Source organism: Nicotiana tabacum, chromosome 9, assembly GCF_000715075.1.
Source record: "Nicotiana tabacum cultivar K326 chromosome 9, ASM71507v2, whole genome shotgun sequence".
Lineage (NCBI taxonomy): Eukaryota > Viridiplantae > Streptophyta > Magnoliopsida > Solanales > Solanaceae > Nicotiana > Nicotiana tabacum.
Window position 1 is genome coordinate 110,086,781 of NC_134088.1, and position 19,208 is coordinate 110,105,988.

The following is a 19,208-nucleotide window of genomic DNA, read 5'->3' on the forward strand; positions in this document are numbered from 1 at the left end:
ATTTTGTTGATTATACACAAACATTAATGCAGCACATTGCTGGTGTGGCTTTTGATTGAATCAAAGAATTGGACATTCACTAGTCACTTTACAACAGTTTTGTAGTTTTATATAAGGTGTCATTCATGTTTCCTGTGCAAATGAATAACCCTAGCATCCTGTAAGCTTCTGGACTAATTACTTAGAAACTGAATGTATTAGAAATCAACTGAGATTATATAAGATCATGGTTTCACTTGAACAGCTTTAGTAACATCCAGATAGTTAAGACGGCAGGTCCCTAGAAGATACTCAGGGAGCTCTTCCGGTGTGTTGGCCTGTAAAAAAAAGATCGTCAATGTGCTTTAATAACCATATCTACGTGCTATGATCATCAGATCACGAGTTAAAGTACTTGTCTAGATGGAGAATAAGGACATGAAATTTTACCTGGACAAGAAAGGCCATCTCAATGACTAAATTGCTCAGGTAACCAACAACAAGGCTGACAACACCTCTTGCAACAGTAGATGAGCCAATATCTATACCGAGCTGAAATTACAACATAACTTTTCAGGTTTACGAATGAGAGAGCACGATACCTCATAACATGGTGATGTTGGTCAATGTTAGCTTCAGGTTCCACTTATAGTTCTAAAGATAGTTAACACGATATAGTATATACTACTTTTTTTAAAAGAGAACAAAAACTATTCAACTTTTACCACAATGATAATGTTCAGAAATCCTTAACCGTGAACATATACCTGCACCGAGCATCAGTTCTTAACATTACAACAACACTTTGCATCATTTAGTGCCAAAACTTTACCTCTATGTAGTTCTTTCCACGAAAATAATTAATTTCCAATGCTTGACCTATAAGACAAGCTTTCTTCCCAACACTCTGCTTGACTATCCATGGTCCCTGAAAAGTGAAAGCTCATGTAAATACAACCACTGTACGTTAATTGATGGAATATTACAACGCATCCAGCAGTTGAGACAAATAGTATGAGATATGTCCAAGGTACTATCAGAAATGCTAACAAAAATAGACAGTGCAACCAAAATGTGAACAACTATTAGCAAATATACAATCTTCTGCATGGAAAACAGGACTCTAGGATACATGGGTTTCTGAATAATAAACCAAGCATGCAGCATCCAACTATAATAACTTAAACATGTAGCATCCCTGTGTCTTTCTAGATGACCTTTCTGCATTTATGTAGGCCCAAAAAGAATTTCTTTGGCCATCATACTTTGTAATATCTCTAGACCCTTGAAATTGAAAGATTTACCGTTGTTAATATTCATTACTGTTATTTCTAGGTATAGAGCCCGTTTGGATTGGCTTATTTTACGTGCTTTTAAGCCAAAATCGCTTTTAAGCCATTTTGTAGTGTTTGGATAAAGTAAAAAAGTGCTTTTAAACACTTGTTTTTAAGCTAAAATGACAAAAACAAGCCAAAAGCCAAAAGCTAGAATTCCTAACTTATGGCTTAAAAGCTATTTTGATTTAAAAGTTACTTAAAATAAGCCCATCCAAACGGACTCATAATCATTTGCACAAAATAAATTAATCAATTTTAAAACCTCTATGAAAACCTATCTGTAGAAATACCAAAAGAAGACATTCAGTTTTGCAAAAAATTGAGCACACTAGCTAGCTATGGTATGATTAATAGCTGAGATGCAACAGAAGAGAAGTGCAAAATGATATGGACCAGTGCACATGGCACATGAATGTTGATGTGCTAAATGGACTAAGCAACTTAGAGAAAAATATGTCAACCTTATATGAAAAGTGATTTTGTTCAGTCCCAATCTGCAAAAAACAAACCTTGGATATGTATGGTATCAGCTTGAACCTTGAGTTTCTATAAGCATCATCTCCTTTGACAAAACTCTCCAGCAAAGGTGAATCTTCTAAAGGGGTATCCATCATATAGTAGAGAGCAAGACTATATGTTGTTGTACCTGGGACCTGAACACAAGTGATATACCGCAAAATGAAGCATTTGGGTGGCAGCTTTATAGGATATCAAAGTATATGAACGAAACAAGAGAAGTCATACCTGTATGTGCACAATGAAGAAGAATTCCGGACCACCCTTTGCTGCATATTTCTGCAGAGAAAAGATAGTGACCAGTAGGCATGAAATTAAACAATATGATCACTCTATTTTATTGAATAACAGAAGAAACCTGAACAATGCCCCCAGGCCGACCACCTAGATCATCTTCCCGTTTGTCAGACTTCAACCAATCTGCACCCACCATTTGCATCAAGGTGCCTTTTGCCTTAATCTGTATAAGAGAGGCATAATGATAAACCGGAATAATAACACGAGGAAGTATCTAGATTCTGATTACAGTATCAAATTTAAGAATCTTTTGACATTAATAAAGAAAAGAACATCCACATGCTCTCCAGCATAGCAGACACCTAGCCAAGTAGCGTGCAGGATTTACAAATAATGCTGTTTCCTTTAATGCAGCTTGACTAACATTTGGCTGTGAGTTGTGATATAGCATGTTCTGCATGCTGTTTCCATGTAATGATTAGAAAGCAAATCTCAGACCTTAATCTTTAGTCCACAGAAAAACCGAACTGTATGTGTCCACTAAACAATGGAACCATCCCGAAAGTCCAATATCAATCAATTAAGAGATGGGGACCACAACAATTGAACCAGAACATACTTATGGTAAGCTAAGTGAGAAAGATGAATCAAATGAGACCTCACCTTCTTACGATCATCTAGGTAGGTCAATCCACGAATAAGAAAAGTAGAAGGATCTGTTTCAGTCCAACTGCAAGGCAAACTACAAGTTGAATCTTTTGGAAGAGTGGATCCATAGTGACAAGATGATGTATCTTCCTTTGCCATCTCATGCAGATCTACATAGCCCCTCTTCTGAACTGCACCATTAAAAGAAATCTTAAGTCCTTAGAACTTTAACATAATCGAGTTTCCTAACACATCAACAAACATCAAACTTGCCTGCAAGATCATGCAGCTTTTTCACAAAAACTGCAGCACTTGACAATTTGGGATGACGTGCATCCTGTAAACTCAAAAACCAGAATACACATGAGGAAATAGGAGTAAACATATGCATAAAAGGAATGGGAAGAAGAACCAAAGGATTTAGGTTTTGATGAGGTAGGAAAATGATTCTTTTGGGTGGGTGTTGAGAAAATGAGGTTGATTTATTAACATCGTTGGCTACTAAGATTTGGAGGTTCCCAGGATATTTCATATATCCTTAATTCAGTGTATATACCTTAGACCAGATTAGAGACTCTTATTGTGATACCACAGAAACAAACATGAAGCTCTACTCAAGTAGAGATTCATTTGAACCAAAGTGTCACTTTCACTCAATACTAGAAGGCAATCCGACAAAAATGATTTCATCATGGAAGTCGTGCCTCGTGCAGACTCCTGATTTTCTAGGATACTACCTGTTTATAGAACAACTCCCTAAGCTTATGGTTTAAACTTTAAACAGGTAAATACCTGAGAGTATGTCTCTGGGCCAAAATCAGAAGGCCAACCATTTTCTGATTGGTCATAATCCAGTGGCTCAGAGACATCAAAGAACTCATCTGCCGCATCGTTTAAACCCATCAAGCTTGAAGGTGTTTTAACTACTTCTTCCTCCAGATCTGCCAAATTCTTTCCATTTTCTAACCGGGTTTGCACTTCAAGCTTAATTTCTTCTTCAACTTGACGCAGTCTTTTGCTTTTGACCAGCTCCCCTGACACATCAGAGGGCAAGTAATTTCCTATTTTTGCACTGAAAAGCTCCCTCAAAGCTACAAAAATGCAGTGGAAAATAGTTTAGTTGAGTCTGGTAAACAGTCATAGAATACAAACTTGGACAAATCAACTAATGAACTTGACAGAACTAGAAATCACATAGAAAGCACACCAGCAAGTCTCCCTAGCATGCATATTGTTATAGATCTGGCCGCAGATGTCCGTACATATGACTTCCAGAATTTCCAGTCAATAGCAAGCATATGCTTGACTACTGACCTCTTCTCTTGATTAACTGGTGATATCACATATCCTCCACCTGCATGGATTTAGGGGATGCCAATTTGTAAGAGTCCCAATTGAATGGCAAAGTACATCCAAAACATGCAGATCTGTTATAGTAATCTTGTGCATAAAATGGTGGTAAAAGCATATGGCTGATTCAGTGTAACGACAAATCTATGTCAACATGCATAATGTACTAGTAAATCTGGCATTCAAGCACATAAGTAATTTGTCATTTTGTAGTTCATCCATGATCCAAATAAACAACTGGTTCATAACAGCAATAACGAAGAACCAGCTCTACATTACAGGCATACATTACTTTTAAGGCAGGCACGAATGTAGCCCTTTTGAGGTGGACACTTCTGGTGAAACACTGAATGGTACAGAATAACTGCAAGGAAGAAACGATTGGTTATGGTGGATCTAGCTCTCTAAGAAGCAGCTATAGAGAAATCCTCAATAGAGTTAGTACCATAGGTTCCATCATCCTCCCTTCTCCAATAACGCTGCAAAAGAAGATCTCTTCTTCCCATACCCCTGCAACGTCTTATGTCAATTATAACCCTAACAGAGGAACAACAAACTATTTCCAGAGTTGAAACATGAACCATACCAAGGTAGCCAATCCCGATTTAGAAGCTTATGAACTATATCAGTGTGACCATCAAGATGTTCAATCACACTGCCTTTGTAGAAACAGAAATCCCACCTGCAACATAAAATAAAATATATTTAGGTCACAACATAAGAGAATCAACAAGATGAGAAGTATACCACTGCAGTTTAATAAGCTTGCAGATGACAAATTGTAAAAGGCTATTTCTTGTCCATTTCTCTACACATAGAGGCCATATAAGCTGCCTTTAAGAAATTCTTTTTGGAATAGTGTACTTTGTAAACAGTCATTCAATACCCTCTTTTGTTGTTTAACCTTGAACATATTATCTAGGGCTTTTATCCCTTGATAACTAAGAAGACGCATCAGTTTCTTTAATTCATCTCTCCTCACAACTATCTATGTCAATCTCCAATCCCCAATTCAAAAAGCACTGCTTTCTTCAACATGATTTGAGCCTATAATGGTTTCCTCAGACAATGGGAAGTTGAATAACATATACTGTGTTTATGAATTATATTATTGGACATTTGAGGTTAAGTGAAAAACTTCTATTTCTTGATTCACTTACTTGCGTACTTGGTGTTAAATGTATAGTAATATCAGTTCATAAATAGATTCTGATTGTCAATAGTTTTGAATCGCCAAAGTTTAAACAAATTGCTTTCAGATTACTTGAATCATACAGACGAAATTTGTTTATTCATTCTTAAACATTTAGCTGTACCAGCTTTTAACTTTACCCAAACATTATTACTCAATTGTTGATTCATATGGTCGCAAACTCATATTACAGTTCTCAAGTTGCATCCTGAATAAAAAATTATGGCAAAAATTCATTTCTGCTCAAGTTGAATCCTGATTAACAATCACCGGGAAAAATCATTCAAAGTGCAGAAGACATGGGTGACCGGCTAAAATGTATCTGCCTGCTAGCACCTGTTTTATAAATTACTTTAGTCAAATCTTATTCATTTCTGCCTACGGTGATTTTTGCTATGGACTTCTCTTTTTATTTTTTGGGGGATAAAATACTTTTTCCATGGACTTCGCAGCAACTTACTCCGATCTTGAAGGACCAAGTGACATGAGTGTCTGAAAAATGGCCTCTGAAGTTCCATCAACTACACCAACAGCCATTATAGCGGGGTGATCATCCCACTGCAAAGCATAGAACAAGTTCAGCAGCATTAGTTTCATATATTTACTGCCACAGCCCACAGGAGCTGGAGAATATCGACTTACCTTTCCAAGAGATTCCCTATCTTTAGCTTCCTTAAACAGCCTAAGACCTGCATACCCAAGTGATTCAGGTCAACAAAAGGAGAGGAGATAGACCACTTGACAACTAAGTTGCATATACTTCATAAATTTACATTAAATAGTTCCAAAATTTTCTAAGAAGATGTGGATTGGTCTACGAAGTAGGAATTAGAAATGTTAATCCCGCCATCCTCAAACACAACTGTAAAATCAAAACCTACCATTCTGACACCCAAAGATAGCCCAAGGCGAGGGTGCAACAACATCAGATGTCATAGCATCTGTAACTGAGGATGAACAGACAGTCCAATCAATCGAACTCAGACGATAAGACTTGTTGGAACAATTTAACCTGCGAGCAAAACAAAACCGTAAGGAAGTAGTAATAATAATAACTACAGTCCTGAGATGGAGGCTTAATTGGAACTCGATTTTACACAATGAGAAAATTAACCAGTGACGGTCCCTATAAGTAACTTATAATCCCCTGTTCCATTTTATATGGCACTCTTTCCTTTTTGATTTATTCCAAAAAGATTTACACCTTTCGATATTTAGAAACTCTTTAATTTTAAATTTCCCAATGGTTTTATAGCCATAAAAATGTCATGGCATGTTTAAATTAAGGGTTTCTTTTTTTGTTTCTTAAAGTCCGTGCTCCATCATACAGCCAAGTAAAATGCAACGGAGTGAATAACTTAAATGCTATATCCTGAGCAAAGAAAAAGGGTAATGCACCAACTAAATATACCTCAAAGTGTGTGAATCACTCCTGGGAAAATCCACTTGATTTCCTCTGTTCATGTCTGCCTAGATTTACTTATTATTGTCAGTTGCCAACGAGAGACAATAAAACAGCTCAAATTGACCAGTCTGTACCTTTAAAGCTGCTTCCTGAAATGCCTGGATCCATCTTGCAGCTTCCTCAGGACTGCTTGCTCCCAACTGTTGTTCATAAATTTCATTTATTCACCAACAGCCCATAAAAATAAAAACTGAATGCACGGGGATGATTTCTGTACCTTCAGCTGATCGTTATGATTTGAGGTGTTATAAAGCGTGAAAATGAAAAAGACCTGGAAAATGTAGAAGCAAAATTCAGCAGAAAGTCTCAGTAAAGAAACAGATGAATTTAATCAGAATAATATAGCGAGAGCAGATATTGTCTCTGCCATGAAGTGAAACTGGGGTGAAGATACATACTTTTCTTTGAATGCTCTCTCTGCCATTGTCTGTTACGCGAATGCAGGAATCAATAACTGCACTTCTAATAGGATCCTACCAAAAGAGTTAAGATGACGTATTGCAATGAGTCCTGGTAATACGGCAAATGTGTAATTCCAAGAAGTGAAAGGCAGAACTTCACAAACAGACATATCTCCCACTTATGACCTCAGAACCCTTTAATATCAGAATCTATCACTAACAGTTACAACAACAACAACAACAACAACATACCCGGTGTAATCCCACAAGTGGGGTATGGGGAGGGTAGTGCTTACGCAGCCTTACCCCTACCTTGCGAAGGTAGAGAGGTTGTTTCCGATAGACCCTCGGCTCAAGAAGTGCAGTAGTGAAAAAGCCATAAAATAAACAGTATCACCAGCAAGAAATTAAAATAACCGAAGCAAAAGAAATATCATGTAGTAATAAAAGTCTAAGGATGGGAAAAGTACGAGAATAATACCAAAACTACTGGTCTGGCGAAAAGATACGCTCGACTACCTGCTAAGCCTCTAACCTAATTCTCGACCTTCACACCCTCCAAGAGTCATATCCTCGGTAAGCTGCAGTTGTGTCATGTCCTGCCTTAACACCTTTCCCCAACAGGGGCGGAGCTAGAGTGCCGGTAGCGGTTTCGGTTGATCCCAGTAATTTTGGTTTGAACCCTGTATTTGTCTTAACAAAATCTATTGAATGTATATAAATTATTAATTTAGAACCCAGTAGCTTTAATGATTAGAATTTCAAACCCATTAGTTTGAAATCCTCGCTCCGCCTCTATTCCCCAATACTTCTTTGGCCTAACTCTACCTCTTCTCAGATCTACTATTGCCAACCCCTCACACCTTCTCACTGGGCATCTAGGCATTTCCTTTTCACATGCCCGAACCATCTCAGCCTCGATTCCTGCATCTTGTTCACCAAGGGAGCCACTCCCACCTTGTCCCGAAATATCTTCATTCCTAATGTTATCCCTCCTAGTATACCCACATATCCATCTCAACATCCTCATTTCTGCTACTTTCAACTTCTGGGCATGAGAGCTCTTAACTGGACAATACTCCACATACAACATAGTCGGCCAAACCACCACTCTCACTAGCAGTTAGATATCAAATAAAACACACATGAATAAGAGTCTACCGCTTGAAATACGACAATGCAACAAATTATGCAACCAATTCACACCAACTACCAAATATCTCCCAATCAATAAGAAGTCACACGCTGTTCAAGGTGTGAAGTGCACACCAACACTCTCGACTCCATAGGAGTTCAGTGATGACTAGTGAATGGATACACTTACTGATCAAGATATATGTGCAATTGAGCCCGTGGTATCTTCAGCACATGCATTAGGTAGAGATTCGACCATAGTAACTAGACTTTTGGGCTCCAAAAATATTAGTACTTTCAGCTCATAGGCTGCAGGAATTTGCTATCCCTCACTAATCAAATAAAGTGATCACTTAGGAAATGATATCCAACAAGAGGATTTGCTCGCAATCGAGGAAGTATTTGAAAGAGAGGAAACCAATAGGATGAATATCGGTATGGATCAACATAAAATGCAATAGTTTCCCTAAAATCCTCTTTCTTTGATCACGAAGTAAACTGTTAGCATTATAATATGTATCACTCCTAAGAAACTAAATCCTGAGATATCCAAACAACGATCGCATCCAAGGGTATGGCCTAGCAGTCAATGAAGTGGGAGGAGAACTATGAGGCCTCAAGTTCAAATCCCGGAGGTAAAAAAAATACTAGGTGATATCTTCCAATCTACCCAAGTCTTGGTGAGCAGAGTTACCCGGTACCTACAGATATTCCAAACAACAAACGTATGCAGAATATGGACAAAAACTAGGATATGCAATGAGTGGTATAGTATCCAAAATCACAAGTCACAAATTCACGCTGAGCAATTAAGAAATTAGCATCAGGATTTTCATAGTTAGTTTATAACATCCTTTACTATACAAGCCTACTCCAGCTTCATGCAAGTCCTTTCGCAATCGAAGTGAATAAACTATATCTTCTGGGTTAAACCAGCAATTAAACTGAAATATAATCTCCCATTTTTCACACAACTAGCAACATAGATAAATTGTAAAGTTGCTAATATTAGCACATCAAACAAAATCAACTCATTGTCATCGGCACAAACAACATAAATCCTAAATCACAATTTACCACTTCCCAAACAAGAAATAAAGTACTAATATGTACATCTACCAACAAACACTTAGCATTTGCTGAATTAGTTCGAGGTACACGCAAACTAACCGGAAAACACCGTCATTACAAAATATTTAAATATATGAACACAGAGAATATAATTATACCTCGTTACTGGAAACTGGTGTAGATTTGTAGCTCTGAAGAAAATGGTCTTGAAGAATGAAGTATCGTTTTCGTGAGTACTGAAGTCCAAACCGATTTGAACGAACAAGATATAACCACCCTTCCATCCTACTACTATCCTTCTCCGAAACACCCATTGGAAAATCAAATTTAACAAATAACCAAATTATTCAGTTTTTGCCAAATTATGCACAACCTTTACAGAAACAAGACCAAAAATGGAAGAATTAAACTCTGATCCCCAAAGAAAAAATTTCAATGGGAATCAGAGATGTACTGTTACTCTGTGATTGTGTCTTTGCTAGTATAGAGAGAGAAAGACTTTTTTTTTGTTTTCTATTTTTTTGCTTTTCTCTGTGTGTGTAAATGGTGGGTGTAATTTACTTTTGTTCTGTGATGAAGAAAATATAAAAGCAACTGAAATTGGATACGTGAGAGACAAAAGTTTGGCTGGCAAATGATGAAAAAGTTTTGTTTTGACTCTTTTACCCCTTTGGTTGCGAAAAGTCTTGATTGGTAGTTGCGGCAAAACCAATCTGGAAAGTTACATATTGAAGTAAGCGTAAGCACACACATTTTGATTGACTCTGGTTGGAATGATATTTAACATTTAATTTAAAGACACCTATTACACATTTTTTAATTTGTATAATCGTCTATCCCAAATAATCAGGGGCGGATCTCTTAACCCAAATATATGGGCCACCTAAACTCATAAATTTTATGTCAAATTAGATATATTATATGCGTATTTTTAAAAATTAATCTAATATTAATTTGCTGGCACTTATGCTCCAAAGAGGCTAAATAGCACACTTGGTTGAATTCTGAGTTATTTAACTAGAGAAGGAGGGATTAATTCTCACTTAATACATTTTTTCCCTTTCTCTTTAGTGGTGCACCTATATTATAAAAATTCTAGTTCCGCATCTACAAATAATAATTTAAATCTATTATTATTATTATAATTGTAATTGGCCTGAGCCGAGCGTTTATCGAAAATAATTTCTCTACTTGCACAAGGTAAAGATAAGTTTTGTGTATACACTATTCTCCCTAGATTCTGCTTATGGAATTTTACTGAATTTTTTGTTGTTATTATTGTTCTTTATTATTGTAATTATTATTATTGATGTGAACTTTCTCAAATTATAGGTGAAAATGTGGAATAAGTGCCTTTTAAATTAAATTTTACCACAGATCCATATATTTAGTGGGCGTTTGGACATAAGAATTGTAAAATTTCGAAAAAAGGTGAAATTTTTCTTCAAGTGAAAATGATATTTGAAAATTAGAGTTGTGTTTGGACATGAATATGATTTTGGATTGTTTTTTAATTTTTGTGAGTGATTTGAGTGAAAATTTTGAAAAACAGCTTTTTGAAGTTTTACAAATTTTCGAAAAATTTCAAAATTTATATTCAAGTGAAAATTAAAAATTTTATGACCACATATCGATTTCGAAATGGGCTCAAATTAAATATTTGCATCCCAAAAGTGTACTCAAAAGCTCTTAATTTATAAAGTAAGTCTTGTTGCTAACAATATTAATCACTATGACATAAGACGAAAAAAAATTAATGGAAAAGGAAATATTATTGCTTCATCTTTTCACTCATTTTTTTTTTAACGAATATAGAATAACATACAATGATTACTCACGATTGAAAGAACAGCTTTATTTATTCATTAACATATGAGTATATTGTATTTTGGTACCTACTAAGAGTTGTACATTCTTTATCTTACTTTTAATATTATCCTATATTATAATTTTTTTCCTTTTCGTACCTTTTTCCCAATAAAAATTAATATCGGAAATGCCCAACCAACTCCCAGCATGCATCAATTTAGTCTTTATATTTCTGTTTTATAAGTAAACAAATTGGAAAATGCCATTCATTTACACCCTTCAGGTTGAGTTAGATAATCTTACGCCCTCTTCTTCTTTTCCACTCATTTTTTTATCCTTTAAATATCATTTAGAGATACTGAGAACAAAATAAATGTGTAATCAAATCTGGGGTTAGGATTTAAACCTTACGGGTTCGAAATTATAATCCTTTTAAGTTACTGAGTTCTAAATTAATAATTTGTACATATATATTCATTGGATTTCTTAATACAAATACAGAGTTTGAGCAAAAACTACTGAGTTCGGTCGAACCTGTAACCAATAATGTGGCTCACCCGAGAATCAAATAAAACTCTTGGTGGTCCAAAGGTGACTATATGAAACTCATCGAGTCAGGTCGTCAATTAGAATTTAGTTGAAATAATCGTAAATTAGAAGAAAAGAAAATCAAATATGTTAAAGTTGTCATCATAAAATAGAAACGTATAATATATGTGGAAATACAATAATTTATATATTTTTTATTATTAGAGATTTTAGATTCGAGCTTTAAAATTAAAAAAAAGTTTTGGCAGGGAGTATTTCTCCCTTTAAATATCTTATGCAATAAGAATTCAGATTTATCGGGCTTCAATGCTAAGAAACCGGATGGAAATGAAAAAAGTAAAAATCAAAAATTGAAGAAAAAGGGAGAACCTCACTCATATAGATTTTTTAAAAATATAAAAGAGAATTCTTTATTATTATCACTCCTAAAAAGAGGAAAAAGAGAGAACCTCGTCCAATTCCATCTTTTTCACAACCCTACCACCCTTCTATTTCTGTCTTTTTGAACGACCAATGTAGTATTTGTTCGTTTCCTTTCCTTACAAGACGCTAAGGAAAAATTGTGGGATAACGACTTGAAGTTGACTCCTTTGAATATGTAGTAGCAAAATTCCATTGATTTTTAACATATATAATATGAATAGTTTTATTCAAGCGCGTTGACATGGCACTTTCAAATGTCAATTATCCCAATTTCTCTCGTGGGGTGTGTGTGGGGGTGGGGAATATAATTTGGATGTTGCAATTATTACTCATATTATTCATCGTTTAAGCTATTTTTAATCCGCATTAAATATAAGTCGGGTCAAATATTCGTTTTTGCATTACTTATTTCGACTCGCCCGCCCGTTTGCCCCTACTCATAAGCATGTGAAACTGTAACATGAACTTGAAAGAAAAAAAACTTATTGAACGTTAAATTTACCATCAGTATTATTATATAGTTGTATGGGGTAAAATATGTTATATTAAATGATCGCATGAAAAAGTGACACGTAGAGTCGAAGATAGAGGATAGCTGAAATCGAAGGCAACGATCTCGTATGTTACCGGAGAGAATGATACTCATAAATATGAAATAAATGTCTGTCACCCGGTAGCATTTAATAAAGAATATTCTAGAGCATTTAGTACACTGCTCGTTACAAAAGAATATGACATTCATGCCCTCCGTTACACATTCTTCAATGACCCTCATAATTGACATTAAAGAGGGGCTTGATCCTAGGAGGCTAGGATCTTATTCCCTAGGTGCAACTATAAATAGTGGGCTCTATTATCATTGTAGTGGAGACGAATTTTGTGAAAAACACATGCCACACTTTATTCAAAGCTTAATATAATTTTATCTTCTTGCTTTTTGATATTATTGTTGTTGTGTCCGGAAGCCTTGCTCCTGGAATTACTATTTCTACTATTTCGTCTTCATCTCAAGGCTAAGTATTTATATTTTTATCCAATTCATCTATTATTTTGTGATCAAATTAATTCGCTTGTCTATAAACTACGTATAAATTCAACTGTAGCGTTTTACGGAATATATTTTGGCGCTCACCGTGGGACTTAGACAGTTGTGTAATAAAGTTGATCCTGGCCTTTTTTTACTAACGTGTTTGATTATTTGATCTTAGCAAAAAATCATAGAAAATGGTAGATAATGGTGTTAACAACACACACAACCCTGAGGCCCAAGGAAATCACCCTTAGCATGAGGATTCAATCAGCGATACCCGCAGCGAGGGGAACGAGGCCACACTTGTCCACGGAAGGTGATACTCACGACACGCTCGAGAAGTGACTCCTGATGATGCTGAAGAGGAGCACGTGGTCGAAGCGGTAAGGGTCCTGCAAGAGCAACAAGAGGCCATTCTAGGCCATCTCACATGGCAGTATAAGGTAATGACAGAATTGAAGCAGGCGTTATCGGGTGCTTCTAATAACGCGAATGGGCGAGGTTTATCTCCTCCTGGTTCTCCCGCAAATCAAACAACGCAGAGGGTCGACAACAACACCCCGAGGGGCGAGGTCGGCTTCGATGGGGCCGGAGGGAGCGAATTCGGTTATAATAACGAGAGTGATCCCTTCACAAATGAACTCATACAGTTTATGAGGGAAGTGAATGCCTGTATGGACCAGATCCCGGGTACACCACCGTGTTGAAAGGGTCGGACTCAAATAAGTATACTGAACTGCCATACAAACCAAGCGCGGCACCAGAATTGACACTAAAGGGGTTTAAAATGTCAGACGTACAACATATGATGGGACTTCAGATCTACATGAGCATATCACCACCTATACAATAGCTGTGAAGGGGAACGATTTAGCTCCCCACGAGATCGAATCAGTTTTGCTGAAAAAATTCGGAGAGACTCTCATGAGAGGAGCCTTGATGTGGTATCCATTGTTACCCGAGCATTACATAGGCTCCTTCGAGATGCTCGTGGATTCTTTCATTAAGGCCCATGCCAGGCTAGAAAGGTGCAGGCCCGGAAGGCCGACATATTCAAAATTGCACAAGGAGAGTCTGAGTTACTGTGAAAATTCGTAACCCGGTTCTAGAAGGAATAAATGTTGCTCACGGCTGTTCCGTATGAATAGGCGGCTGAAGCATTCACCAAGGGTTTGAATCTGAGAAGTTCCGATGCTTCCCAAAAGTTGAAGGAAAGCTTGATTGAGTTCCAAGCGACGACTTGGGCGGATGTTCACAACCGGTACGAGTCAAAGATAAAGATTGAAGATGATCAACTCGGCTGCCCAGCGTCGACTAAAGGTCGGGAGAGGAATAAAGAGAAATTAAAAGATGATTTCGACACAGATAGACAGTCTTTGAGGGATCGGTTTTTGCCCTATGAAAGGGCCGAAGGACATGGCAGAGATTTCCGGTCGGCAGACAGCTTCGTTACCGATTGAAGAACTAATCGCGACCGGAATAATAGATCATTGCAAGACAAAGAAACGTCGGGTTCTCGGGATCCTTCCTACCCCAAACCTTCAGAATATAACTTCAACGTCAATGCAGTAGAGTTGGTATCGGCTATGAGGAATATTAAAGAAGCACAATTCCTGAAGCATATGAGGTCCGATCCCAGCCAGAGGGATCCTAATTTATGGTGCAAATACCACGGGACGAACGGTCACCGGACTGGGGACTGCCGGCATCTGCGTGAAGAGGTGGCAATACTACTGAAAAATGATCATCTCAGGGAATTCTTAAGTGACCGAGCCAAAAATAATTATTGTCGTAATCGTGACAACACGGAATCCTCAAAAGCAGGAGAAGATCCCTCGCGTCTGACGATCAACATGATTTTCGGGGGGAACGAGATCAACGGGTTTACCTTCTCGACATAAAAAAAGACGAAGGTATCAATAACCCACAGCAAGAGACTCCGGAAAGTCACTGAAGATGACATCACCTTCACAGATGAAGATGCGGATGGACTGTTGCTACCACACAACGACGCATTGGTAGTTTCTCTAAATGTTTTAGATTTTAAAATCAAACGTGTTCTGGTAGATCCAGGAAGTTCGGACAATATTATACAATAGAGGGTATTGGAACAATCCAAACTCAGTGGAAGCATCATTCTGACCACAAAACTCCTCGTTGGGTTCAACCTCGCAAGCGTGCCAACCCGAGGAGAGATCTTGCTGCCCACGAATGCCGAAGGTGGTGATGAAGACGACTTTTTTTGAGGCGGTGGATGGTGATATGGGCTACAATATTATCCTGGGAAGACCATGGTTGCATGAGATGAAAGATGTGCCATCGACATATCACTGGCTGCTGAAATTCCCAACTCCCGAGGGAATTAAACAAATAAGGGGTGGCCAACTGGCGGCAAGGAAGATGAATGCATTTTTGGTCTCCTGTAGTAGAGGGAAACAACATGCGGTATAGCAATTACAGGAATCGGCGCTTGCTCCCGAGTCAAGTGAAGTCAACCGGGGGGAAGAGGTGTCGGAATCTTATGAATTGCCAAGGTATATCCAGGTAACAAAAGAGACGGATGCAACAAAGTCCACATATGAAGAGCTTGAGCAAGACGCATTGTTCGAAAAGTTCTTGGAGAGGAAATTTTACTTAGGGACAGGACTGCACCCCAAACTAAGGTCTGGATTTATTGAATTTCTTAAATCTAACGTCGATTGTTTTGCGTGGTCGCATGCGGATATTACAAGTATACCGCCGAAAGTGGCCGTGCACAAGCTAAGCTTAGATCCCAACATTCCTCCGATAAGACAGAATAAAATGTCCTATTGCAGAGGCCAGAAACAAATTCATCAAAGAGGAGGTAACTCGTATACTTGATATCAGTTCAATCCGAGAGGTAAAGTATCCATACTGGCTAGGTAACATAGTAGTAGTTCCAAAGAAGAATAATAAATTTTGCAAGTGCGTAGACTATAAGGACTTGAATAAAGTATGCCCAAAGGACTAGTTCCCCATTGCCAAACATTGATCAAATAATCGATGCAACGGCCAGTCATGAGTTGATGAGTTTCCTCAATGCTTACTCCGGGTTCAACCAAATTAAGATGAACCCGGAGGATCAGGAAAAAACTTGACTTTGTTCATAACAAACTTCGCCACATATTGCTATAATGTGATGCCCTTCAGGCCAAAGAACGCTAGAGCCACTTACCAGCGGCTCGTAAACAAAATGTTTGAAAAATAAATAGGGAAAACCTTGGAAGTCTATATAGACGATATGCTTGTTAAGTCTTTGAATGAAGGTGATCATCTTAAACACTTGCAAGAGACTTTTGACATCCTAAGGAAGCATAACATGAAGCTTAACCTTGAGAAGTGTGCATTCGGGGTCAGCTCCGAGAAGTTCCTAGGATCCCTGGTATCACAAAGGGGAGTTCAGGTTAACCCTGACAAAATAAATGCCATCAAAGATATCCCGGACCAGCTATCAGGCGTAAAAGAAGTTTAAAGGCTCACGGGGAGATTGACCGCTTTGAGCAGGTTCATTTCCCGGTCTTCAGAGAAATGCCATCATTTCTTTTCGTTACTCAAGAAGAAGAACAACTTCGAATGGACCCCGGAGTGTCAGCAGGCCTTAAGGGATTTGAAAAGGTACTTATCAAGTCCTCTAAAAGTCGGAGGAATGTGAAAAATTATTAATCTACTAAGCAGTCTCGGAGGTAGCGGTAAGCGTCATTTAGTCTGTGAGGACAAAGGTACGCAATCTCCAATTTATTACGTTAGTAGAATTTTAACAGGAACAAAAACTCGCTACTTACATTTGGAGAAGTTGGCCTTAGCCCTCGTAGTCGCCGCTCGGAAGCTAAGGCCTTATTTCCAATGTCACTTGATACCGGTGGTGACCACCTTTTCCCTGCGGAATATCCTTCATAAACCCATACTTTTGGGTAGGCTGGCTGTTACACCCCATATTTTCCTACGGGGAAGTACGCCATAAATAAATTGATATAAGCTCGGAAATAAGATATTACATTCTGCATTTTCGTACGTTAAAGTTTCGTCGTAATCTGATCACGTAAGTTTGGGAATGGGATTATTTTGAGATTATAAGAATTATGCTATTTCAAACAAGTGATGAGTAAATTCGTGAAAGTGAGAGGGTAAGCAAATCAAAAAAATAAATTTTCGTCAAAGTTTGACATGTTGGGATAAAATACGGCCTGAGTTAAAATACCCGGTATTTATAGATTAGTGCCACACAAGGTACCCCATAACCACGATAGTATGGTACGTAAAGTGTATTAAAAGTGAGTAGTATTTTAAGTAATTTGAGATAATTCTTAATTATGTGGATTATTAGTTAATGGGGGAATCAACAAGTTAATTAAAGTTAGTGAGTAATTAATTAATAAACTTAGGATAAGACTAACCCCCCCCTCCCCAAACGTGGCAAGTCATCAAAATCATTTCCTACATCTCTTAAGAAAGAGCCCAGCAAGCTTTCCTTACACAAAGGTAACGTTAAATCATTTCTCTAACATGCATCTGCATATTATATATCATATAAGCAACGCCCAAGCCTTCAACAATTCAAATTAATGTGAGATTTTGCAATATTAAAGGAGTACGGTGTAATCTTTCTCAAGAGAATCGACTCAGGTATGTTAAGGCTATCCCTTCTTTCTTTTGGCATGGTCCAAATGATACAAATGAAACGAGCAAAATACGCAACTTTCATAAATGACTCTATTCATAGAAGTACTAGGGGTGTCTATATTCTTGATTTCCCATATGAATTATTATTATTTCTTCTGTTCATGGGTCTCAGAAAAATACGTATTTGATAAAGTTTATCCGAAAGGCATATTGATTTTTATGACAATTCGAGAAATCTTATTAACGTATACATGTACATTGACCCATGACAAGATGATGTTATATACGCGTATATTATATGTATATGAGATATGGGAAAAGGTTACGGCGTTATATACGCACCACCACCTGATTAGCTGGTATACATTGATGATTTGCCCACAGTGGCCGAAATGATATGATGGGATGCCCTCAGAGGCTTGATGATGTTATGAACACATATACCTATGCATGGTATGACATTTATATGCATATGCATGACATTATAAAAATGAAATGATTCACAGAGCTATGCAGACGTACATGTCGAGTCTTTTACTCCATATTTCTCTCATGTCTATTATTTACTGATTTTCATTCCTTACATACTCGGTACATTATTTGTACTGACGTCCCTTTTGCCTGGGGATGCTGCGTGTCATGCCCACAGGTCTCAATAGACAGGTTGAGAGTCCTTCAAGTAGGCGATCAGCTCAGCAGAAGATATTGGTGCACTCCATTTGCTCCGGAGTTGCTTGTTTAGTTAGTATGATTTAGATGTATATTGTTTGGTATGGTGGGACTCTGTCCCGACCTTTATGACAATTATGTATTCTTAGAGACTTATAGACAGATGTCATGTATATGAAAGATTGTATGGCCTTGTCGCCCTATATTCAGTGTACGAGTGATCGTTTTGGTCTTATAGGCCAGTATGTAAAATGTATAAATTTTTATATTAGATTGGGTCGTCTTATATTAAATATTCCTTTATGTTTATTCTGGTTAGCCCATGACGGCCCGTTTGGCCCATTTTCCAATGATAGTACGATAAGAAGGATACATTATGTTGGTACTCGGTTGAGTAAGGTACCGGGTGCCCATTGTGGCCCATAGGTTTGGGTCGTGACAAAAGTGGTATCAGAGCCAGGTTCTGTCCTAGGGAGTCTACAAGCCGTGTCTAGTAGAGTATTGTTTATGGGTATGTTGTGCACCACACTTATAAGCAGGAGGCTATAGGGCATTTAGGACTGTCACTCTTTCTTCTTACTCTAGATCGTGTGGTAGAGCTCACTTATAAGAATTCAGATTCCTAAATTCTATTATATTCGTAATACAACGATACCGACATCTAGAAAGATGGTTGATAAGGGATTGAATATGGTTGTGGAAGAATTGAGTTAGAGGAACTCAATTTTGCATCATGCTTACGATGAGTAAATGTAAG

General features: G+C 37.6%; 1 protein-coding gene across 4 annotated transcripts; it reads right to left on the reverse strand.

Moving 5' to 3' along the window:
* Positions 1 to 23: 23 nt before the first annotated feature.
* Positions 24 to 10,096, reverse strand: LOC107788780 (protein ENHANCED DISEASE RESISTANCE 2). 4 transcript variants are annotated; one of them, XM_016610495.2, is made up of 21 exons: positions 9,489 to 10,096; positions 7,123 to 7,197; positions 6,942 to 6,995; positions 6,799 to 6,864; positions 6,671 to 6,729; positions 6,141 to 6,271; positions 5,902 to 5,948; positions 5,720 to 5,817; positions 4,654 to 4,749; positions 4,513 to 4,577; positions 4,360 to 4,431; positions 3,925 to 4,071; positions 3,510 to 3,808; positions 2,991 to 3,054; positions 2,733 to 2,908; positions 2,191 to 2,292; positions 2,061 to 2,111; positions 1,826 to 1,969; positions 812 to 907; positions 430 to 531; positions 24 to 317 (listed from the first exon to the last, which is right to left on the reverse strand). In XM_016610495.2, the coding sequence occupies exons 1-21, from the start codon at positions 9,642 to 9,644 to the stop codon at positions 225 to 227; spliced, it is 2,193 nt and encodes a 730-aa protein (XP_016465981.1). In that variant the 5' UTR covers positions 9,645 to 10,096; the 3' UTR covers positions 24 to 224. The 4 variants fall into 4 exon arrangements, with proteins under 4 accessions (XP_016465981.1, XP_016465982.1, XP_075078125.1 ...); XM_016610496.2 differs by having other exon boundaries at positions 6,671 to 6,725; positions 9,489 to 10,093; XM_075222024.1 differs by having other exon boundaries at positions 7,378 to 9,884.
* Between the last annotated feature and the right edge of the window lie 9,112 nt (positions 10,097 to 19,208).

Coding starts and splice junctions, on each gene's coding strand:
- LOC107788780 (XM_016610495.2), bottom strand. CDS start 9,644: ATGGGTGTTTCGGAGAAGGATAGTAGTAGGATGGAAGGGTGGTTATAT. Junction 2,112..2,190: donor GGCCTGGGGGCATTGTTCAG/GTTTCTTCTGTT, acceptor TTTTCTCTGCAG/AAATATGCAGCAAAGGGTGG. Junction 1,970..2,060: donor TCTTCATTGTGCACATACAG/GTATGACTTCTC, acceptor ACTTGTGTTCAG/GTCCCAGGTACAACAACATA.